At 38.7% G+C, this 19,411-nt stretch overlaps 1 protein-coding gene across 3 annotated transcripts in view; it reads left to right on the top strand.

Annotated features, from left to right (window-relative positions):
• Positions 1-13,876: 13,876 nt before the first annotated feature.
• LOC131255882 (GBF-interacting protein 1-like) overlaps positions 13,877-19,411 on the top strand; it is a 54,443-nt gene continuing 48,908 nt past the window's right edge. For 2 of the 3 annotated variants that reach the window (XM_058256801.1, XM_058256802.1), the window contains exons 1-2: positions 13,878-14,166; positions 15,613-15,656. In XM_058256801.1, coding sequence (XP_058112784.1) covers positions 14,007-14,166; positions 15,613-15,656 — 204 coding nt within the window. In that variant the 5' untranslated portion in view covers positions 13,878-14,006. Of the gene's footprint in view, positions 14,167-15,612; positions 15,657-19,411 lie in introns of all 3 variants that reach the window. The other variant, XM_058256803.1, reaches the window with a different exon arrangement.

Consider the following 19,411-nt stretch of genomic DNA (forward strand, 5'->3'; position numbering starts at 1 on the left):
TGGTCAACATGGAAGCATGTCACATGTCACTCGGTAGACCCTGATAGTCAAACCGTGATGCGACCCATCGAAAACGAGACAATATCTATGTAGTAGTGAAGGGGAGTTCCCTCCTGACCATTCGGAATTTCATGGATGAATCCAAAAAAATCGGCGAGGTATACGCCGTAGTAGTGAAGGGTGAGGAATTGGAACTCTCAAACATTCCTCTAACTTTAAAACCATTGTTAAACGAATTTAAAGAAGTCTAGCCTGAAGATTTACCCGATGGATTGTCCCCCATGAGGGACATCCAACATGACATTGACCTCATCCCCAGGGCTAACCTGTCTAACCACCATCATTATCAGATGAGTCCGAATGAGTATGAGATACTTAAGGGGCAAGTGGAGGAATTGATCCGTAAGGGTCTCTTGAGAGAGAGAATGTGCCCATGTGTCGTACCAGCATTATCAACGCAAAAAAAAGGGAGTTGACGCATGTGTGTCAACAGTTGGACAATCAACAAAATTGTCATCAAATGTCAGTTCACAATACTATGGTTAGATGACATGCTCGATATGCCAAAAGGGGCCAAGGTGTTCTCTAAACTAGACTTAAGGAGCGGGTACCATTAGATTCGTATTCAACCTAGTGATGAGTGAAAAACGGCAGTAGAACATGGTGGTGATGCACTTAGCCGCCTTGCATCACTACTTGTTACGATGCGCAACGTGGTGGTCGACTTCGACTATCTCAAGGAACTGTATGCCGAGGACGAGGACTTCAAAGATTCTTGGATAGAGGTGGCCTCGGTGGACACCTTAGGTGGCCTCTTATGGAATAGCGGTATTATCGGCCGCAATTGGTACATGATGTGGGAAAAGTCGTACAACGTTGTTATGTTTATCAGACCTCCAAGGGACAATCTCAGAATACGGGTCTCTACACCCCATTACCTGTGCCTGACGGTCATTAGGAGGATTTATCTATGGACTTCGTGCTTGATCTCCCACAAACACAACACAGCATGGATTCAGTGTTCATAGTGATAGATCGTTTCTCTAAGATAACGCACTTTATCCTATACAAAAAGACCCTCAATGCAACACACATGGTGAATCTATTCTTCATGGAGGTCGTACGACTACACGGGATTCTCAAGACCATTACTTCTGATCGTGACACAAAGTTCATTATCCACTTTTGGCGGACTTTGAGGACTCGATTCAATACACGACTTCTATTCAACAGTGCATACCACCCATAAACTAATGGGCAGACCGAGGTTTGAATCCCACATTGGGAAACCTCCTTCGTGTATTTCAGGAGAAAAACCAAAGCAGTGAGATTTGTCCTTGTTTGAAGCAAAGCTTGCATTCAACACCATGGTGAACCACTCGACAGGGAAATCATCATTCCAAATTATCTACGGACGAGTGTCTCGCCACATACTTTACTTGGTCGCTCTGCCCAAGCTCCCAAGAATGAGCATTGCAGCAGAACATATGGCAGACGGGATCATGGGCATCTATTTGGAAGTGCAAATTAAGCTACATGCCTTGAACAAGAAGTACAAGGAACAAGCGGACAAGCATCAGTGACAAAAAATGTTCGAGGTGGGTGACCACGTTATGGTCCATCTTCGTAAAAAGAGATTTCCGACCGGGACGTACAAAAAGTTGAAGAATAAGAAAATTAGGCCGGTACCAATCATCCGAAAGATCAATAACAAAGCTTATATTGTTGATCTTCCAGATGATATGGCGATCTCACAGAATTTCAATGTCGCGGAGCTGACCAAGTATCGTGAATCAGAGCAGGACGAGAACTTGAGGAGGGGACTGATGTAGAGTGGGTCGCAGACAGTTTCATGGCTAAGCTGAATAAAAAAAGGCCCGGTCGATGATAGAAGTGATCTGAACCGTCATACTTTAGATCAGGCGTATCTCACAATCCGGAATGAGTTATCGGGCGTAAAATATATGATTTTGGGGTAGAACGAGCTACTTTAGCCACCCAACCTAGATTTTTCGGGTTACGTAAGCCGGATTTGCGAAATACCCCCGCATCGACGGTCGTTTCCCTATTTTAATTCTGTTTTTACTATAATAGTATGTTTTACTTTGATTATAACTGTTCATCCATTGGGCTTTAAGAGTTGCGGCCAACGTGAAAAGACCTTAGAATAATTAGGAGAACTACTTGGTGAAGCCAAATAAGATACTATTTTTGGCTGAAAACCTTGCGCACTAATAGACATATCACAACCGTCTATAAATAATAAATTTACTATTTATAGTAAGTTGTGAATTCTAGAAGTTTTAATTATAGTTTGCTTCTGATTTCTCTCTCATTGCTTGATATCCCTATTTAAAAGGTTGCAAACTTGTTTATTTCATTCATAAATCAAATTATGAATTTATTTCTACTTTCTTGCTTTCTTTCCTCGTGGATTCGAAAAGTCTCTATAAGGAGTCCAAAGAACTCCGTGGATTCGGAGTAGTTATTCTAGAGGAGGAAGGTGATCGACCTCAACATGTTTATCACTGCGTCGCATTCCCAACTTACTTCATGGACTTAGACGATCATATTATTCTAGATGAGGTGAATGCTTTATTAAAATCTACACTGGTACTCGAAAATAACCAGTGAAGGCCTTGGTTTGAAAAATTGCCCTTACCGATTCCAACCCTCTACCTTTGAGTATAGAAGCACCAAAGTTTGATCTAAAACATTTATCACCTGAGTTCGAATATGTTTATTTGGGTCAAGATGATACATATTTAGTGATTTTCCCCACATTGATGAAGAATAAGAGAGTAAGTTGATCGATGCTCACGAAGAACCTAAGATTATCATTAGATGAACTATTGCGGACATCAAGGGAATTGATCCCCTGATTTACACTCACCAAATACACCTTAAGGATAATGTTATAACCTCAAGACAACTACATTGTCAATTAAATTTAAATATAAAAGGCGTGGTTAAGGCCGATGTATTGATGCTATTGGATGTGGTTATCATTCACCATATATCTGATAGTCAATGGGTTAGTCCAACTCAGGTGGTGCCTAATAAATCTAGAATTACCATCGTAGCCAATGACAACAACGAACTCATGCCTACCAGAGTCACTACTGGTTGGAGAATGAGCATTGATTACAGGAAGTTAAACATGGTTACAAGGAAATATCACTTTTTATTATCCCTCGTTGATCATATATTGAAAAGGTTGTCATTCCTATTATTGCTTCCTTTACATCTACTCCGGTTATAATCAATAGAGATCGCCCCTAAAGATCAAGAGAATACCACTTTTACATATCCCTTTAGCACCTTTGCATACAAAAGTATGTTATTCGGTATATGTAATGTTCATTCATGTTACATTCTAGAAATGTATGCTCAGTATTTTCTCTAACATGTTTGGCCATTTTCGGAAAGTCTTCATGCACGACTTCTCCGTCTTTGGTTGTTCATTTGATGATTGTCTCATACACTTATGATTGATTTTGACAACATGTGAATAAAAAAATCTCGTGTTAAATTGAAAAAAAATGTCATTTCATGATTAAAAAAGGAATTGTCCTTAGACATGTGATTTCTACCAATGAAATTCAAGTATATAAGGTAAAAATGGATCTGATTGTAAATTTGTTGGCTCCCAAAAACATATGTGACATTCGATCCTAGATCATGCTTGATTTTATAGGAGATTTATCAAATATTTCAGCCAAATCTTTAGACCATTAACCAATCTCCTTCAAAAGGACTTCACATTCGAGTGGACTAATGCTTTTCGTGAAGCTTTCACAAAGCTTAAGGGCATGTTGACAACCACACTTATCATGCAACAACCTGATCAAAACATTCCTTTTGAGATCATGTGTGACGCTAGCATATATACCATTGGAGCGGTGCTAGGCTAAAGAAATGCCAAAAAACCTTACATCATCTACTATGCATGTAGAACATTGAACAGTGCCCATATTAACTATTCCACTACGGAAAGAGAACTCCTTGCATAAATTTTGCACTTGACAAGTTTAGATCCTATTTGATCAGATCCAAAATCATTATATTCACCGCTGATTTGGCCCTTGAGTATTTTCTTTCTGAGATGATTGATAAGCCCTGCCTACTCAGATGAATCATTTTACTACGAGAATTTGATTTAAAAACACACGATAAAAATGGAGTACATAACGTAATGGTTGATCATTTATCACAACTTATACCTTCAAACTCCATTAAAACAATACAAATCAAGGATACATTTCCAGATGAACTATTATTTTCACTTTCCCAACTACCTTAGTATGTTGACATTGTTAATTAACTACCCTGTGACATGTAAAATTTCAATTTATTGGACGTCACAAGATAGAAAGAAGTTCTTTGTTGATGTATGTTAATTTTTTTAGGATGATCCATTTTTTGTTCAAATATTACCCAAACCAAATAATAAAGAGACGTGTTGTTGACCATGAACAATCTATTATCATATCCTTCTGTCATTCCCAAGCATGTGGAGGTCATTTTTTGACAAAGAAACCTAGCGCCAAATTTCTACAATATGGTTTATATTAACCGACAATGTTCAAAGACACCCACGAGTTTTGCAAGGCTTGCGTGTGATGTCAAAATTTGGGTGAAATATCTCGTAGGAACATGATACCCTTAAACTCGATCTTAATTGTTTGAATTTTTTATTTTGGAGCATTGATTTCATGGGACCGTTGCCTTCCTCTTTTGAATATATTTACATTTTCCTAGCAACTATATTTCAAAGTGAGTGAAGGCGATTCCATATAGAACCAATGACCATAAGACAATTATACAAATTTTAAAAGAGAATATCTCATCTAGGTTTAGAATACTATGGGTCATCATCGGTGATGGAAGCTCCCACTTTCTTAATAGATTATTTGAGAACTCAATGAGAAATTTATGTTATTACTTACAAAGTGGCTACACTCTATCACCCACGAACAACTAGCCAAGCTAAAATTTTTAATAGGGAGATAAAATAGATTCTACAAAAGACAGTAAACCCGGAACGTAAGGATTGGTCTTTACGACGAACTGACTCATTGCGGGCTTACTGTACCGCATTCAAGACCCTTATTGGAATCTCTCTCTATGGACTTGTTTATGGGAAAATACGCCACTTGCCGGTAGAATTGGAACATAGACTATACTAGGTAACAAAGAAATTCAAATTTAACTTGGACAAAGCAAGCTCTCTATGTAAACTCCAACTCGTGGAATTAAAAGAGATCCAGAATGAGGTGTATGATAATTCAAGGATTTACAAAGACTAGATGAAAGTGTTCTATGATAAGAACATTTTTAGGAAATAATTCGAGCCAAATAAAAAAATGCTTTTGTATAATTCTCGACTTTATCTTTTTCTTGGTAAGCTAAACTCCAGATAGACCGACCCTTTTATTATTAAAATGATTTATTTGTAAGGGGCTATGAAACTTGAGAATCCAGCAAATAACAATGAGTTTAAAGTTTATGGACAGAGGTTTAAGTTGTTTGTTGAGAAGTTTGTTTCAAATGATATGTTCATGCCTCTGGAAGATCCTATGTATCAGGATTGATCTTCTAGTTTGATGGAGATCCATTTCCCTTACTTTTGTAGTCTAGTTTCTTTCATAGGATAGGTTATTTTAACTCAGATATAGGTTATTTTAACTCAGATAATTAGATTTGGGAATGAATTTACCATCAGATCAACAATAGTTGGCACTCAAAGGTCATATTCTAGTTGACATGGCCCACCCGAGTTGTGCATCTGCCTCAGCCTTGGTTAGACAATGCAAGCATAACCTAATGGATGGCATGTATTTGATTACACACCTTGGTGGACCCCATTCTAAGGCAGTGCGTGAGCACAGTTCATGTGCACTAACGATGCACTAGACTGCACGTCCAGTCAAAGTTGGGTTGACCCATCATTTACAAACAAAGGAAGGATCTTCCTCCCTTTTCTCTCTTCCCGCCCAAAAACAACTCAAATAGGTTGACATTGGCTGCGTTGTGGCCCACCATGATCACCAAACTGGGAGATCCAAACCGTTCTTTCGATCTAGGAGGTGGGGCCTACCAAAGCCACGCCGTCTGTGCGCATTCATCCACCCGTACATGCACACAATCAAGGGTCCAAACTAGCCGTGTATGGTGGATTTTTCTAAAAACGGAAATCCCGCTATGAGAAAAGAAAAGAAAAGAAAAACTTGAAATTTGGCTATCCTTAAAGGTTAACACCCGGGTTTTTAGAAAACAAGTCGTATACTCGGGTTTAAAAAACTGAGGCATTACAATATAATACTGGCATAATGAATTGCCCATCATTCAGTGCATTGAAGTAGACACGATGATCATATTTACTTCTGATAAACCCTTGACTCGCTATGAAAGCATCGAATTTCTTATAATATTACTTAGGCGATTATTTCAAGCCGTATAACGACCTCCTCAACTTATAAACCTTATTCTCCAACTCATGTATCTCAAACCTTTCTGGCATCTTCATGTAGATCTGTTCTTCTAATTTTCCATGTATAAAAGCAGCCTTTACATCCATCTGTTCAAGTTCCATATTATATTGGGCAACCAGCGCCAACACAAATATAATAGATATTTGCTTGATCGAGGGCGCAAAAATATTGCCGAAGTTGATACCCTAATTCCACGCATAACCCTTCACAACTAATCTGGCCTTGTACCTGTAACACCCTAAACTTTTTAATACTCGAGTATTGAAAGTTCTCGAGCGTTACCGTGAGATTCAACCTATCAATCTATTATGTACATGGATACAGTACCAATCTATTTAACCTGACCTTACATTGTATTCCAAATACGAATTAGACCATTGAGAATGATCTCCATCCATAAGACCAAGCCATCTGACCGTTGAATTTAAGACATGACCATCTATCAGGTGATTTGACGTATGCACGTTCCTCTGAATGATCTGACGAATAACTCTTTGTCTGTAATGATTTAGATATAAGTTCGCATGTAAGAGTTGCGTAGGAAGATACATACGACCCTATAGAACCACTAGATTTTCCAAAACTCTTATATCAGCAAAAATTACGAAAATGACATCAACCTAGACTCCTGAATTCTAGAACACCTAGTTTCCATGATCCGTTTCATATAAAAGTTTATATTGTGCCTATCGATCATAAATTAACCATAGATCAAAATTCAACCCTTAGATAATTGTATAAGTGGCCCAAATTAACAGATCAGCTGTAAACATTGATTTTGATGTCCATCGAGTGAAGAAACTGCATAGGCAGCTGTAGTTGGACATTTCCCTTCATATGAACGGAGTAGATTTCTCCAAAACATAACCGTGGGCCCCACAACTGATAAAGAGAGTAGACGTGTGCGTACACTAGTGGTGCACCAAACCGGATATCGGGTCAAATCTAGTTTGACTCAATAAAACCTGTATAAAGAAGGGAAATTCCTTCTTCCTTTCTCATTCACGGACAACCATCTGTTGGGATGAGTCGTGGCCCACCACGATCATCCATAAGGATGATATGAACCGTTCGTCGTGTTCAGAAGATTGTTCCAAATAAAACCATATCACCCCTACACCTTCATGCAAACACACGTGCCCACAGTGGTAATCGCATGTGGTTGAGATACCGTTTGCAACGCAAACAGATCGCTCCGTTAGGAGACTTCGTGGCCCACCATCAGCGGCCCCTTGAAAGATCTGGATCTTCCATCTTGTAGACGGGTTAAATCCGACCAACACCCCAACTCCTTCCTCACCAAATCCACTCAAACGATCGAACAGTTGTTGCCCCAAAAACTTCCTGCGAATTGCGCCCGGAAACCAGAGCAGTTTCCAACTCTATCACATAAGAAACCTAAGGAGAGCCATCTGAATCCAATCAAGGCCATCCAAATCCTACTAGAGGAGATCCGATCCCAACTAAGAATGCCAAGAAAGTTGGGAGATCTCCGCGATTCCAGGAACAGGATTTCTCCGCAAATGCACCAGTAGGAAAAAAGGACAGTCTTTCTCATGCTGGACGACCCGATTCTCGAACCTGGCTTCAATCCAAGCCGTCCAAGTTACATAGAAGGCGGTTTCGACCCTAGCCATACTGTCTGAATACACCATCTTTCCTCACGAAAATTGCATCTCCGAAAGATGCGTCCGTAAGAGTCTTGAGAATTTCATTCACAGAGGAGTTGCGTGACCGAATTATGATCGTTGTGGGCCAGGAATCATCAGCACCCGATCAATCAAGAGGGAGTGCGAGCGGTTTCCGCACAAAACCAAGCAAACTTGCGCAACCGTTCACGTAAGGTTTCCTCCGCGTACAGAACACGCAGGACCGATAGCACCTGCGTACGTAGAAGGTTTTGGATTTTCAGAACCTTATAAATACACCCCTCCCTCTAGCAGACGCACACGACGGAGAGAAGAAGAGGGAAAAAGAGAAGCAAGAAAGAGAAAGAAAATAAAAAGGAAGAGAATGGAAAGAAAGAAAGAAAGCGAAAGAAAAGAAAAAGGAAGAGAAAGGAAAGAAAGGAAAGAAAGAAAGAGAGATAAAGGTTGTGTGATGAGTTGACTTGCCGAGTCAGCCTTTGAGTTGCTACTCCACGTTAGTTCAAGACAGGAAAATGGGTTCTTATCCGGGGACTACTTGAGGCCTTTAAACTTATTAGCAGATATCAAATAATTTAAGGTGAGGGTTTTTCTTTTAAGCTTACCTTAATTTAAGTTGGTTTGGTTTATTCCAATTTTTTGCATGCTTTTCTTTATGTTATTATGATTCTTTCCCTCTTTTCATATAATTTTATCACCATCAATTGTTTATCATTGTGAAAATTTTAGTATGGTTTTGATTACATGTGATCTTTATGAATTTATGCGGGACGATGGATACAAGTCTTGCCTTTGCCTTATTAATTGTATGAGTTTGCGCTTGCTACTATTCTCTTTTAAGTTGGCCCTTGCCACTCTCCTTATTATTAAGTTGGCCATTGCCACTCTCCTCTTGTTGATTTAGTCATTGCTACTCTCCTTACTATCGAGTTGGCCATTACCACTTTCCTCTTGTTGAGTTAGCCATTGCTACTCTCCTTACTATTGAGTTGGCCATTGTCACTCTTCTCCTTATTGAGCTAGTTATTGCTACTCTCCGCTATATTTTGTTAGCCTTGTGCTATTTACCTTTAAGGCTTTGACATGTATCTCGATATTCCCAAACTTCCATAATTCAATGGATTTCTCTATTTGTTGCAAATACTATGTTGGGAATCCCTCTTATAGCGATCAAATAAATATCGCAGGCGTAATGCATTTTCGGTTGCGGCCCTGGGGTGACACATAATTCTATGTTTCATGAGTGATAGTGCACAATTTTGTGTATGTAAATCATTACACGTGTTACATCAATTCTTTTCTTTTTGGGGGTTGGATGTTGCATTTACTCGCTCAACTCTGGTCTTTTCTTTTGGGAGTTGGATGTCGCAATTAGTTGCTTCAATCCGGGTTGCGCGATTCACCCGATCATGTGTTGTGTTCATCTTGGGATAACCGCATAGATTCATATTAAACGTGGGATATACCAGCGAATCTCCGTAGTATGGGTTGCGGGGCGAATTGGATAACTATAATTGTATTCCACATTATGGTGATCACTAAGTGTGATAAATCGTATACATTTTGCTAGGCATGCATCTCATATAGATTGCTTGTGCATTGCTGCATCTTTCAGTTGTGGAGTACGAGACGTATAAGAACCTTTACATTGTTTTTATGAATCTCTTGAATTACTATTAATCTTAAAGGATGACCATCACTATGAGTAGGGCATTGGCCCTCTCCTAACCATATAGATGATGCAGGTGATGTACAGTTTGAAGATTTAAAGGATCATCTCGCTATACAAGACTATACTGAAAGAATATGAAGATAATTTATTATTTAGTTTTATACTTCCACTGCGAACTTGATTAATGTAATAAGCTTCTATTGAGAAGACATTTGATTATTTATTCAATTTATTTACTCTGATGAAATAATCAATTTAGTTGATTTCATTCTTGTAAATGTTACCTTCATGAATGTACCTGGATGTAATTCGAATGGAAAAAAATAAGGTGCGATTTTTAAGGCATCCAAGTTTTACATTATTAATACCCGGTTTTCTCAGGCACGAGTATAAACTCTGGTCGTGAAAATTCAGGGCGTTACAATACCTATTCCGTTTCTTTTGGTAAATTCATTTTGATCTGATCGTTTTTTGTATAACGAGTCCATCTCGTCTTTCATCACCACTATTTAACTTCTCAGCATCTTTTATCTTCTAATGCTTTTAAAAAAGTAAACAGATTCCCCTCATTTGTAATGAGAGCAAATGTAACATTTGAGTAATTTCTATATTTCACTGGTAATCTGTGATCACTTGGTGGATTTCTTCTCATATGTGGCTGCTTCACCTGCTTATATGCATCTTTTGTGGCTTGACTTCTACCTGCGTCTCATATTTTTCGATTTCAACATCAATTACCATTAATTTACCTATTTCATTGTGTTCATCTTTGCGAAATAAGGAATCCTCATAAAACATAACGCCACGGTTAATCATGATCTTCCGTGTGACCCTATCATACAACCTGCATTCTTTTACACCACTGCCAAAACCCACAAAGGTACACTTATTTGCCCTCTGGTCTAACTTATTATCTTGACGAACATTACATGAAAGTAAGCATTACAACCAAATACACATAGCCCCGATTAGTCTACATCATGACCACTCCACACTTCTTCTAGAATTTCACAGCTAATAGGCATGAACGTGGATCAATTCACTAAGCAACAAGCTGTATTAATGACATCAATACATAGTTCATTGCCCAATTACCATTACTCAATATGCTTTGGCTCTCCAAGATAGTCCAATTCATTCGTTCTGCCACACCGTTCTAATCTATTGCATACCTTACTGCATTGTGCTTAATAATCCATTTATCTTTACAAAATGAATAAATTCATTCGAAGCAAATTCACCACCATTGTTTGTTTTCGATACTTCCAACTCTTGCCATATCTGCTTTTCTACAACCGTCTTTCGCATCTTGAAAGTTGCGAAAATATTGGATTATGTTTCACAAAGTAAACACAAACTATTATAAAGTGAATATTTGTGAATGAAATAAAAAATGATGACCCTTCTCCATAAACAATAGTTGACGACTTCATACATCGGAATGCACATGATCAACTAGCTATTTACTTATATATTTTCAAGGCTCAAAAGACAACCGTGATTGTTTATTATATATATAATCCTCACATATATTTAAATCAACACATTTAATTTGAGAATTCAAACAATGATTAAAAAATACATTCATGCCGTGATCGCTCATATGGCCCAGTCACGCATGCCACAAATGTGCCGATATGGACTTCGTTATAAACGTTGCAGCTCCACCTAATACGGTATTCCTGATTAACTTGTAAAGGTCATCGCTCCACTATGCCTTCATCACAATGATTGTCTTTTTAAAGCTTTTATGATATGATCAAGTCTGGTGATCTTACACACAAATGTATCGAGAACTCCTAAAAATATCAAATTCTTCATTGAATAAAAAAACATGTCTTACACCCGTTAGGATACACTCCATCTCATTAGACATCTTAATGCATACTGATCTGACACCAATAATCTTACATGCAACATCATTACTCAAAAACACTTGACAACCATTACACACACTGTAACTGGCGAACTGACTTCGATGAAAGGTCATGTGGTATAAAGCTCCCGAATCTAAAATCCAATTGTTGCTGAGATATCCGAATTTGGATACAGTTAGAACGTCATAACCACTTGACTCCTCACTAGATTTCATTGTATGGACCTCTTTTGGCGAATTTTATAATTTCTATGCCTTTTAGGCTTTAGGATTTCGACGATCCTTGTTCATATGCCTCAACATTCCATAGTTATAGTACTTCATCTTCTCTTTACCTTTAGACTTGGACCTATATCAAGAATTTTCTCTCTCACTTGCACTTTCTTCTCCTAACAACCAATGCATTCGTATAGGAACCCCGCCGCTATAATTCTTTCTCAATTACTTCGAATGAAGGGTTGAGATAACAATTTCGACATCATTTATCTTTAATCGTAGCATATATTGTTTACGATACTCTCGTATAACTCTGTAAGAGAATTCAACAAAATTAGAGCTTGATTTTCTCCGTCGATCTTCACCTCCACACTCATTAACTTGCAAAGTAATTGATTGAACATGCTAACGTGTTTATTAAAATTAGTCCCTTCCACCATCTTCAAAGTATAAAATTGTTTATTCAGATACATATGCTTTGAAAAATATTTCATCATGTACATGCTTTATAGTTTTGTCCAAAGGCATGTGATGGCCTTTTGATCGATGACATTATAAAGGACATCATCTGTCAAATATATTTGTATCAAGGTAATCGCCCTCTGGTCAAGTTTTTAACTCTTCATCGTTCATAGTTGCATGATGCTTTGGTATGCCAATGAGTGCTTGTTGCAATCCTCAATGAAATAGAAGGCCTCTTATCTTCGTTTTATATAGTTCAAATTTATTTTTCCCATTGAACTTTTTCATTTCATACTTTGCATTAGATCATTTCATCATCATGTTGCAGATTCAAATTCAAATCTCAACATATATATATCTGATACCACTTGTTGGGGAACTGTGAAAGTAAACTTCGAATTTGAATCATATAACAAGAAATAAACACAAACAAAGCATACACACGAACGCATAATTTTACATGAAAAATCATTACAGGAAAAAGCCACTGTATACAGTGACAAGCAAATCTATTGTAAAAATGAAAGTACAAGAGATAAAATCACTTACGGATACAAAAACCCTTGTTTTATTCCTTTCAAACCCTATAATTAGTTTATCCCTCGTTGTTTTCTATCTTAATTTTGTATTACATGCATATATAGTGTTATATTCATGATAAGAAACAAATCGTGTAATTATGCAGAATCATGCGTGTCATCGATCTAAGCATCAATTGACATCGATCAATCAATCCTTATATTCAATCAATCAAACATGCTTAAAATGTCTGGAAAGTTAAAATGGATTTTTTGACACTTGCCGACGGACCCAAACATTCAAGGTTAATTGATTGAACCTATTCAAACTTGTCCAGAGACCATTTTATTCAATCCAAAGTTCACTTGATCAATCCAACAGCTTGTTCAAATGACCGAACTCTCCTATTCCTATACCCATGGAATAGGTATAGACGACAACCCATGAGTGCTATGCCTAATCCATCCATCAACTTGGCAACTTGGCACCACATTATATTCGTTTTCCTAAAAAAATCAGGTCCACTGAATACCGGGGCCCAATATTGGAAGCTGGTGGTTGGGTAAGAGAATTTCAGCCAAATTTTGTCTGAATCGCACACTTATGTTGCTAATTGTAACCCAAATGATCAGTGGATTAACCTGATTTTTGGGCCAGGGCATTAATATACTGGTGCCGCTCTGATGGATGGATTGGATCTCTGACCTATCATGCTGTGCGGGCACACGTGGCGCGTATCCACAGGCTTCATGCACATGCACGTGGGCTTAAGTACGTCTCACGTGATACCATATAAATATAAGCCGTGGCTCTGATGTGATTCTCAGATGAGCGGCTGTGATCACGACACACGTGCGTCGGAGATGACAAGTGCGAGACAGAAAGGAAAGACAAAAAGAAAAAAGAAAAAAAATTAAAAAAAGAAAAACCAGAAAACCCTACCCTCTCCTTCCTACACACTCCCTTTCAAAGGGCGCATTGTCTTTCGAGTCTTCCCATCTCCCCCCCCCCCCCCCCTCTCCGTAAAAACCACATTTTTCAAAACCCCCCCAAATCTCCCCATTTTCCTCTTTCATTTACAAAACCGCCCTCCCTCTCCCTCTCCCTCTCCCTCAGCAGGAATGGCAGGCGGTTTTAGGGTTTCGATCCCGAACAACGTGAAGAAGACGATCCAGCACATAAAGGAGATCGCAGGCAATCACACCGACGATGAGATATACGCAATGCTCAAGGAATGCTCGATGAATCCCGACGAAACCGTCGACAAGCTCCTCAATCAAGGTATCCTCTCTCTCTCTCTCTCTCTTTCTCTCTCTTTGTGTGTGTATCGTCTCCCTTGTCTTTGATCTGTTGTGTGTTTGATTATTGCTCTTGGCCTGGATTTGGAGGAGGGTTTTGGGCTTTCGGCCCAACTCGGCAATTAGAATGTGGAAATTGAATTGGGATTTGATTGGGTTTTTTTGGGCTTTCTGCCTAACTCGTTCTTGTTCGTTTATGTTGTTGTTGTTTTTTTTTTTTTTTTTTGGTTTGTGGTTTCCGGAAAGAAAATGGGGTTTCCCGTGTTCTGTTGGGTTTTCGGGTTCCATTGTTCCATGAAGATTTCGATGAACCACTCCTCTCTGTATTTTGATCTTTTTGGCGCGTGGTTCTTATTTTTTGCTCGATTCAGAGGTGCGTTTTGTTTTTAGTTGAAAAAATATGCTGATTTGGGTATGAGAATTGAGCTGGGATTTGATGGGTTCTTGCGTGTGATGTAGTTTCTGTGAGGAAAGGTTAGTTCTTTGATTTTGTTGTTCTTGGGTTTGCAGATTTTGGAGGGAAAGTGGGGTTTTGGGTTTGTTGATGTTGATGGGTTTTGTTAGTTTTTCAGGAGTTTCGTTGTTGTGCGTGGATGTCGATTTATCTCGATCTTGCTATGTCTGTCATTTCAATTCATTCAATCTACTGGGTCTTCCATTCTTGTTTTTGGGTTCGATTCAGAGGTGCTGCTTAAAAAAATAATAATTTGGTGGGAGCATACCTATTTGGCAGTGAAAATCGTACTGGGATTTGATGGAGTGTACGGCATTTGATTTAGTTGTTATTCGATCTGTTCGGTCTTTTGTTCTTGTTTTTGGATTCAATTTGGAGTGGGTTTCGTTTCTACTCTTCTTCTTTTTTTGGAAGAACACTGTGATTTGGTTGTGAATATTCAGTTGGGATTTGATGGGGATTTCAGCATGCGATTTAGTTTCTGTAAAATGTGTTTGTTATTGGATTACATTATTTCCGGGTTTGTACTTTTTTGGGCTGGAAAGGGCATTTACATTCTGATCTTGAACATTGTAATGAATCTTGTTCTCTCTCTCTCTCTACTTATATATATATTTGAGAATTACTAGTTTCTAATGTGATTTGGGTTGATTCGGAAGTGTTGCTGTAGCTTATGTAAGGTCAGGTTAGTTCTTGGATCTCTTTCTCTTTTCGGATTTTTCATTTTTGGAAGGATAATGGGGTTCTGGGTGTGTAAATATTGATGGGTTTTGTTGGGTTTTCAGCTCATGGAAATATACTTTACAGTTTTAATATTATAATATTGATTTCTGTTCTAGTCATTGTGTTGTTGGCCAATATTAGTAGCACTCGAGCTGTCTCGATTCATATGATACATTCGTCTTTTTTACAAGCAAAATATGATAATGATAAAAACTCTCTTTTTTGATTGCTAACTAGTGAATGGCTTTGCAGATCCTTTTCATGAAGTCAAGAGGAAGCGCGACCGGAGGAAAGAGGTAAATGTTTACCTTTTACTCTCTGACTTACCATTTCAAGCATCATCTGCTATTTTTTCCTGTTCCCTCTCTGCCAATGAGAATATCTCATTGTGCTTTTTTTTTTTTTTGGTGCTGCTACAGCTGCTCTAGTTATTTTATTGGCACCTTTTGAGTATTGAGACACACATGCTCCCCCCTTCATCATTTTAACCATTCCCTTTTATTCATGATTTCATCATATGCGTACTCACAAGGGATGTTGATAAAGCATACACTTTCTAGCTTCTTGATTATGGTGAAAACTTATCGAGTTGCTACCTGCATTTTGTTTGTGAAAGCTTTTTCATAGTTTCAAATTGCGCTTTCAATCAAGCTTGGAATGCTTTAGAAGTGATAAAGTGTGTTTGAGTTACAAATCTGGGATCTTACTATTTAGATTTTTAGTTCCACCTTGAAGCCCTTTTTAGATGAATCCTACAATTCTATGATTTGAATCGTATGGTTTACAATATAAACCCTGACTTATGATTCAAATCATAGTTGTTTTCTTCTATTTTAAGCTTTACTTGGCTTTCATTTTACATTTTTAAATTGGTGGGGGCTTATAATTGATGACTTCTTAATTGGTTGAAAAGCCAAATCGATGTGTGACTTATCTGGAATGTTTTTATGGATGGTTGCGATTATGTTGATTTACATGCATCGTGGTAATGATGGTTATAAATCAAATATCTTTTTTGGTCGGTCTACAAAATCAAATGCCGCTTTTCTAATGTGATTGTATGCTCAAGAAAGGTAAAAAGAACACACATTATTAGAGGATTCTTGATTTTTTAAAGGTAAATTTCTTGAATGATAAAAAATAAAGGAAATACGAGAATCCTCTATCTTGATATGGTGGTATTACTTGGTGCATATTAATGGGAATTGGATGATTGATGAGCTATTATTATTATTTTTTCTGATTTATTTGTGTTTTTGCAGTTTTTTTTTTTAAATTTTTATAAAGAAAATCATATAACATATTTTGATTTACATTACGATTTGTGATTCAGTACAATTCAACCCTTATTATGATTTGCAATACGATAGCAACAACGATTTTAACAACATCAAGTATAGCTGAAAATGAGGACGTTGAGATGGATGATTGGCAAGACAAGGATGGAATTAGAAATGAATGCTCTTGAGGGAACATAGGTGTAGCAACAATAGGTAATAAGATAAGGGGAAGTATAATGCGGGGGCATTTTCACAATGGGTTCGAGTGGGGTGGCTTGTGGGATGTAGGGGCACACTCGGGGTGGGCAGCCCGTGGAACCCATGAATTTGGGGCCCGTGTGAGGCAGGTGGCTCATGTAAGGTGGAACCCATGGATTTGGGGCTCATGAGGGTGTGGGACCCATGGATTTGGGGCTCATGAGGGTGTGTGACCCATGGATTTGGGACAATTCGAGCTTTTAGTGCAAGTGGTTAATTGCCCTGCATCAAAGTAGGTTTAGATGGTTTAGTCATGTGCAATGGAGACCAAATATTGCTTTGGTTAGGGGTGAGTTGGTTCTAGTTGAAGGCTCTAAAAGAGCAAGGGAGGGCCCAAAAGGACGTGGGTGGAGGGAGTAAGAAAAGACTTGATAGCCTATGGTCTAATTGAACTTATGGCCCTTGATTGAGTGGAATGGCAGATTGGATTCATGTAGCCAACCCCAATGAATGGGGACAAAGCTTAGGTGATGATGATGGTAATGATATTTTATCCTTGGCCTTCCATAGGTGCTGTGGTAGTTGCTGCTGCTTAGGCATTAGTGTTTGTGTTATTTCCTATTTCTCCAAACACTACAATACTTTTGTCAATGGGGTAGCTTGGATGCATAGAAAATAAAATCTGTTGGAATATTAATTCAGTGTTCTCCAGCTGGAGTAGCACAGCTGGTTTTGGATGGCTCCTTTGCTGTGGATGACCTTGGTTCGACTCTCCATGACAAGGTATTCTATAACGGTAACAGTGGCCGTAACGGCCACCACCGTTATTGTTACAATACGGTACGACCTTTTTTTTTTTTGAAAAAATCTGTTTCAGCCCTATTACAGACCTACACGTGTCAATTTTTTCCGAAACGGCCGTTACGATTGTCTTGGCCTTGTAACGCGTAACGGTTGCTATTGTTATGTAACAATATTGGCATACCATACTCCATGAGCTTTTGACGGTGGATCATAGGAGGAAGGGAGAGAAGTAATTAGTCTATAGAGCGAGCGAATTGAGAATGTGCCGGATCGGCACAACCACCAAATCAACGAATCAACTTCATTAATTGAAGGATAGTGAACAATGAAGTGATCCAATAGCCTGGCAAGTTCAAAAATCTCCATTTCCGTCATGTTCCTACAGCAAGGACTCCAAACAACTCCACCTCTGAGCAAAGTATAGCAGCCTGCCACCGAAATGAAGCGGTTTGGGGCAAGACGAGCGACTCTAGGGAAGAGATCCTGAAGCGTGCTATTCCCACATTATATATCCACCAAAAAACGGATCCGCCTATCATTACCTACTGAGAACATTATGCCTCCACGAACCAAGTATTTCGTTGTTGCGATCACCTTCCAACTACTTGAGGCTTTGTATAGGGAGGACCTCTTAATGAACCAATATCCTACCTCATATTTGTTGGCAATGACCTCCCTCCACAACCTACCAGCCTCAGTGCCAAATCTCCAAATCCTTTTCCCGAGGAGACCCCAACCTTCTGAGACCAACTCGTCTCAATTCCACCGGCTGACATACCTCATCTCACTTGAGAGATGAAATTTCCTTCCTTCTGTGTTTCCTCTCCACAAGAAACCCCTCTCAAGCTTCTCAACACTATTGAGCATTGATTTGGGACACTTGAAATGAGACATGAAATAAACTGGCATGTTTGAAAAAGCCATTTTAATAAGGGTCAAAAGACCTCCCAAGTATAGATACCCACACTTCCAGCTTGTCAATGTCCTTTCAATCCTCTCAATGAACTTATCCCATAAGTGTTTTGGTGGCTTACCAATACTGAGTGGGAGACCAAGTTATGTGGAGGAGAAAGATCCCGTTTTGCACCCAAATATGTTTGCCAATTGACCAAGCTCATCCTTGCTCACATGAATACCCAACATTTCTGATTTAGAAGCATTAATTTTCAGGCATGATGCTTCCTCAAAACAAACTGTGATTTTTCGAAGATTATCAACTGCCTTGTGCTCCGCATCATAAAATAACAAAGTATCATATGCATATTGAAGGTGGCTGGTGTGAGGATCAAGAGTTGAAGTCTTGAACCCATTGAAGAGACTGTTGACCACCCTTTGTTGAAGCATCAGACTAGGAGCTTCACCCACCACAACAAAAAAGATACATATTTTTATTCGTGGAAGGAGGATTCCAAGAAAGAAGGCTTTTTACTTGGTTGAGTGTTATTAAAAGAATCCAGGATATGTAATTTTGGTGTCGGAGTCTCAAATTCCATGTTTATGATGAAGGCAATTGCATACTAATGTGCCACATGTGTGAGATCCACGCAATGGATGATGTTGGCCAGAACTCTAACATGCCCCGTTGCAAAGTTGTCGCCTGTCCATTCATTCGAGTGGACTAAGAATGTCCCTTGAATATATGCCCCTTTATGCTAATTTCACCTATAGACCTCTTTCCTGTCGACATATCACATATGTAGGAAGCTTGATCCATGCAAATTGTTGCCCCCATAGTGCATATCATATGGCGTGAAAATTAAGTGGATCCA

This window comes from Magnolia sinica, chromosome 9 (assembly GCF_029962835.1).
Source record: "Magnolia sinica isolate HGM2019 chromosome 9, MsV1, whole genome shotgun sequence".
Classification (NCBI taxonomy): Eukaryota; Viridiplantae; Streptophyta; class Magnoliopsida; order Magnoliales; family Magnoliaceae; genus Magnolia; species Magnolia sinica.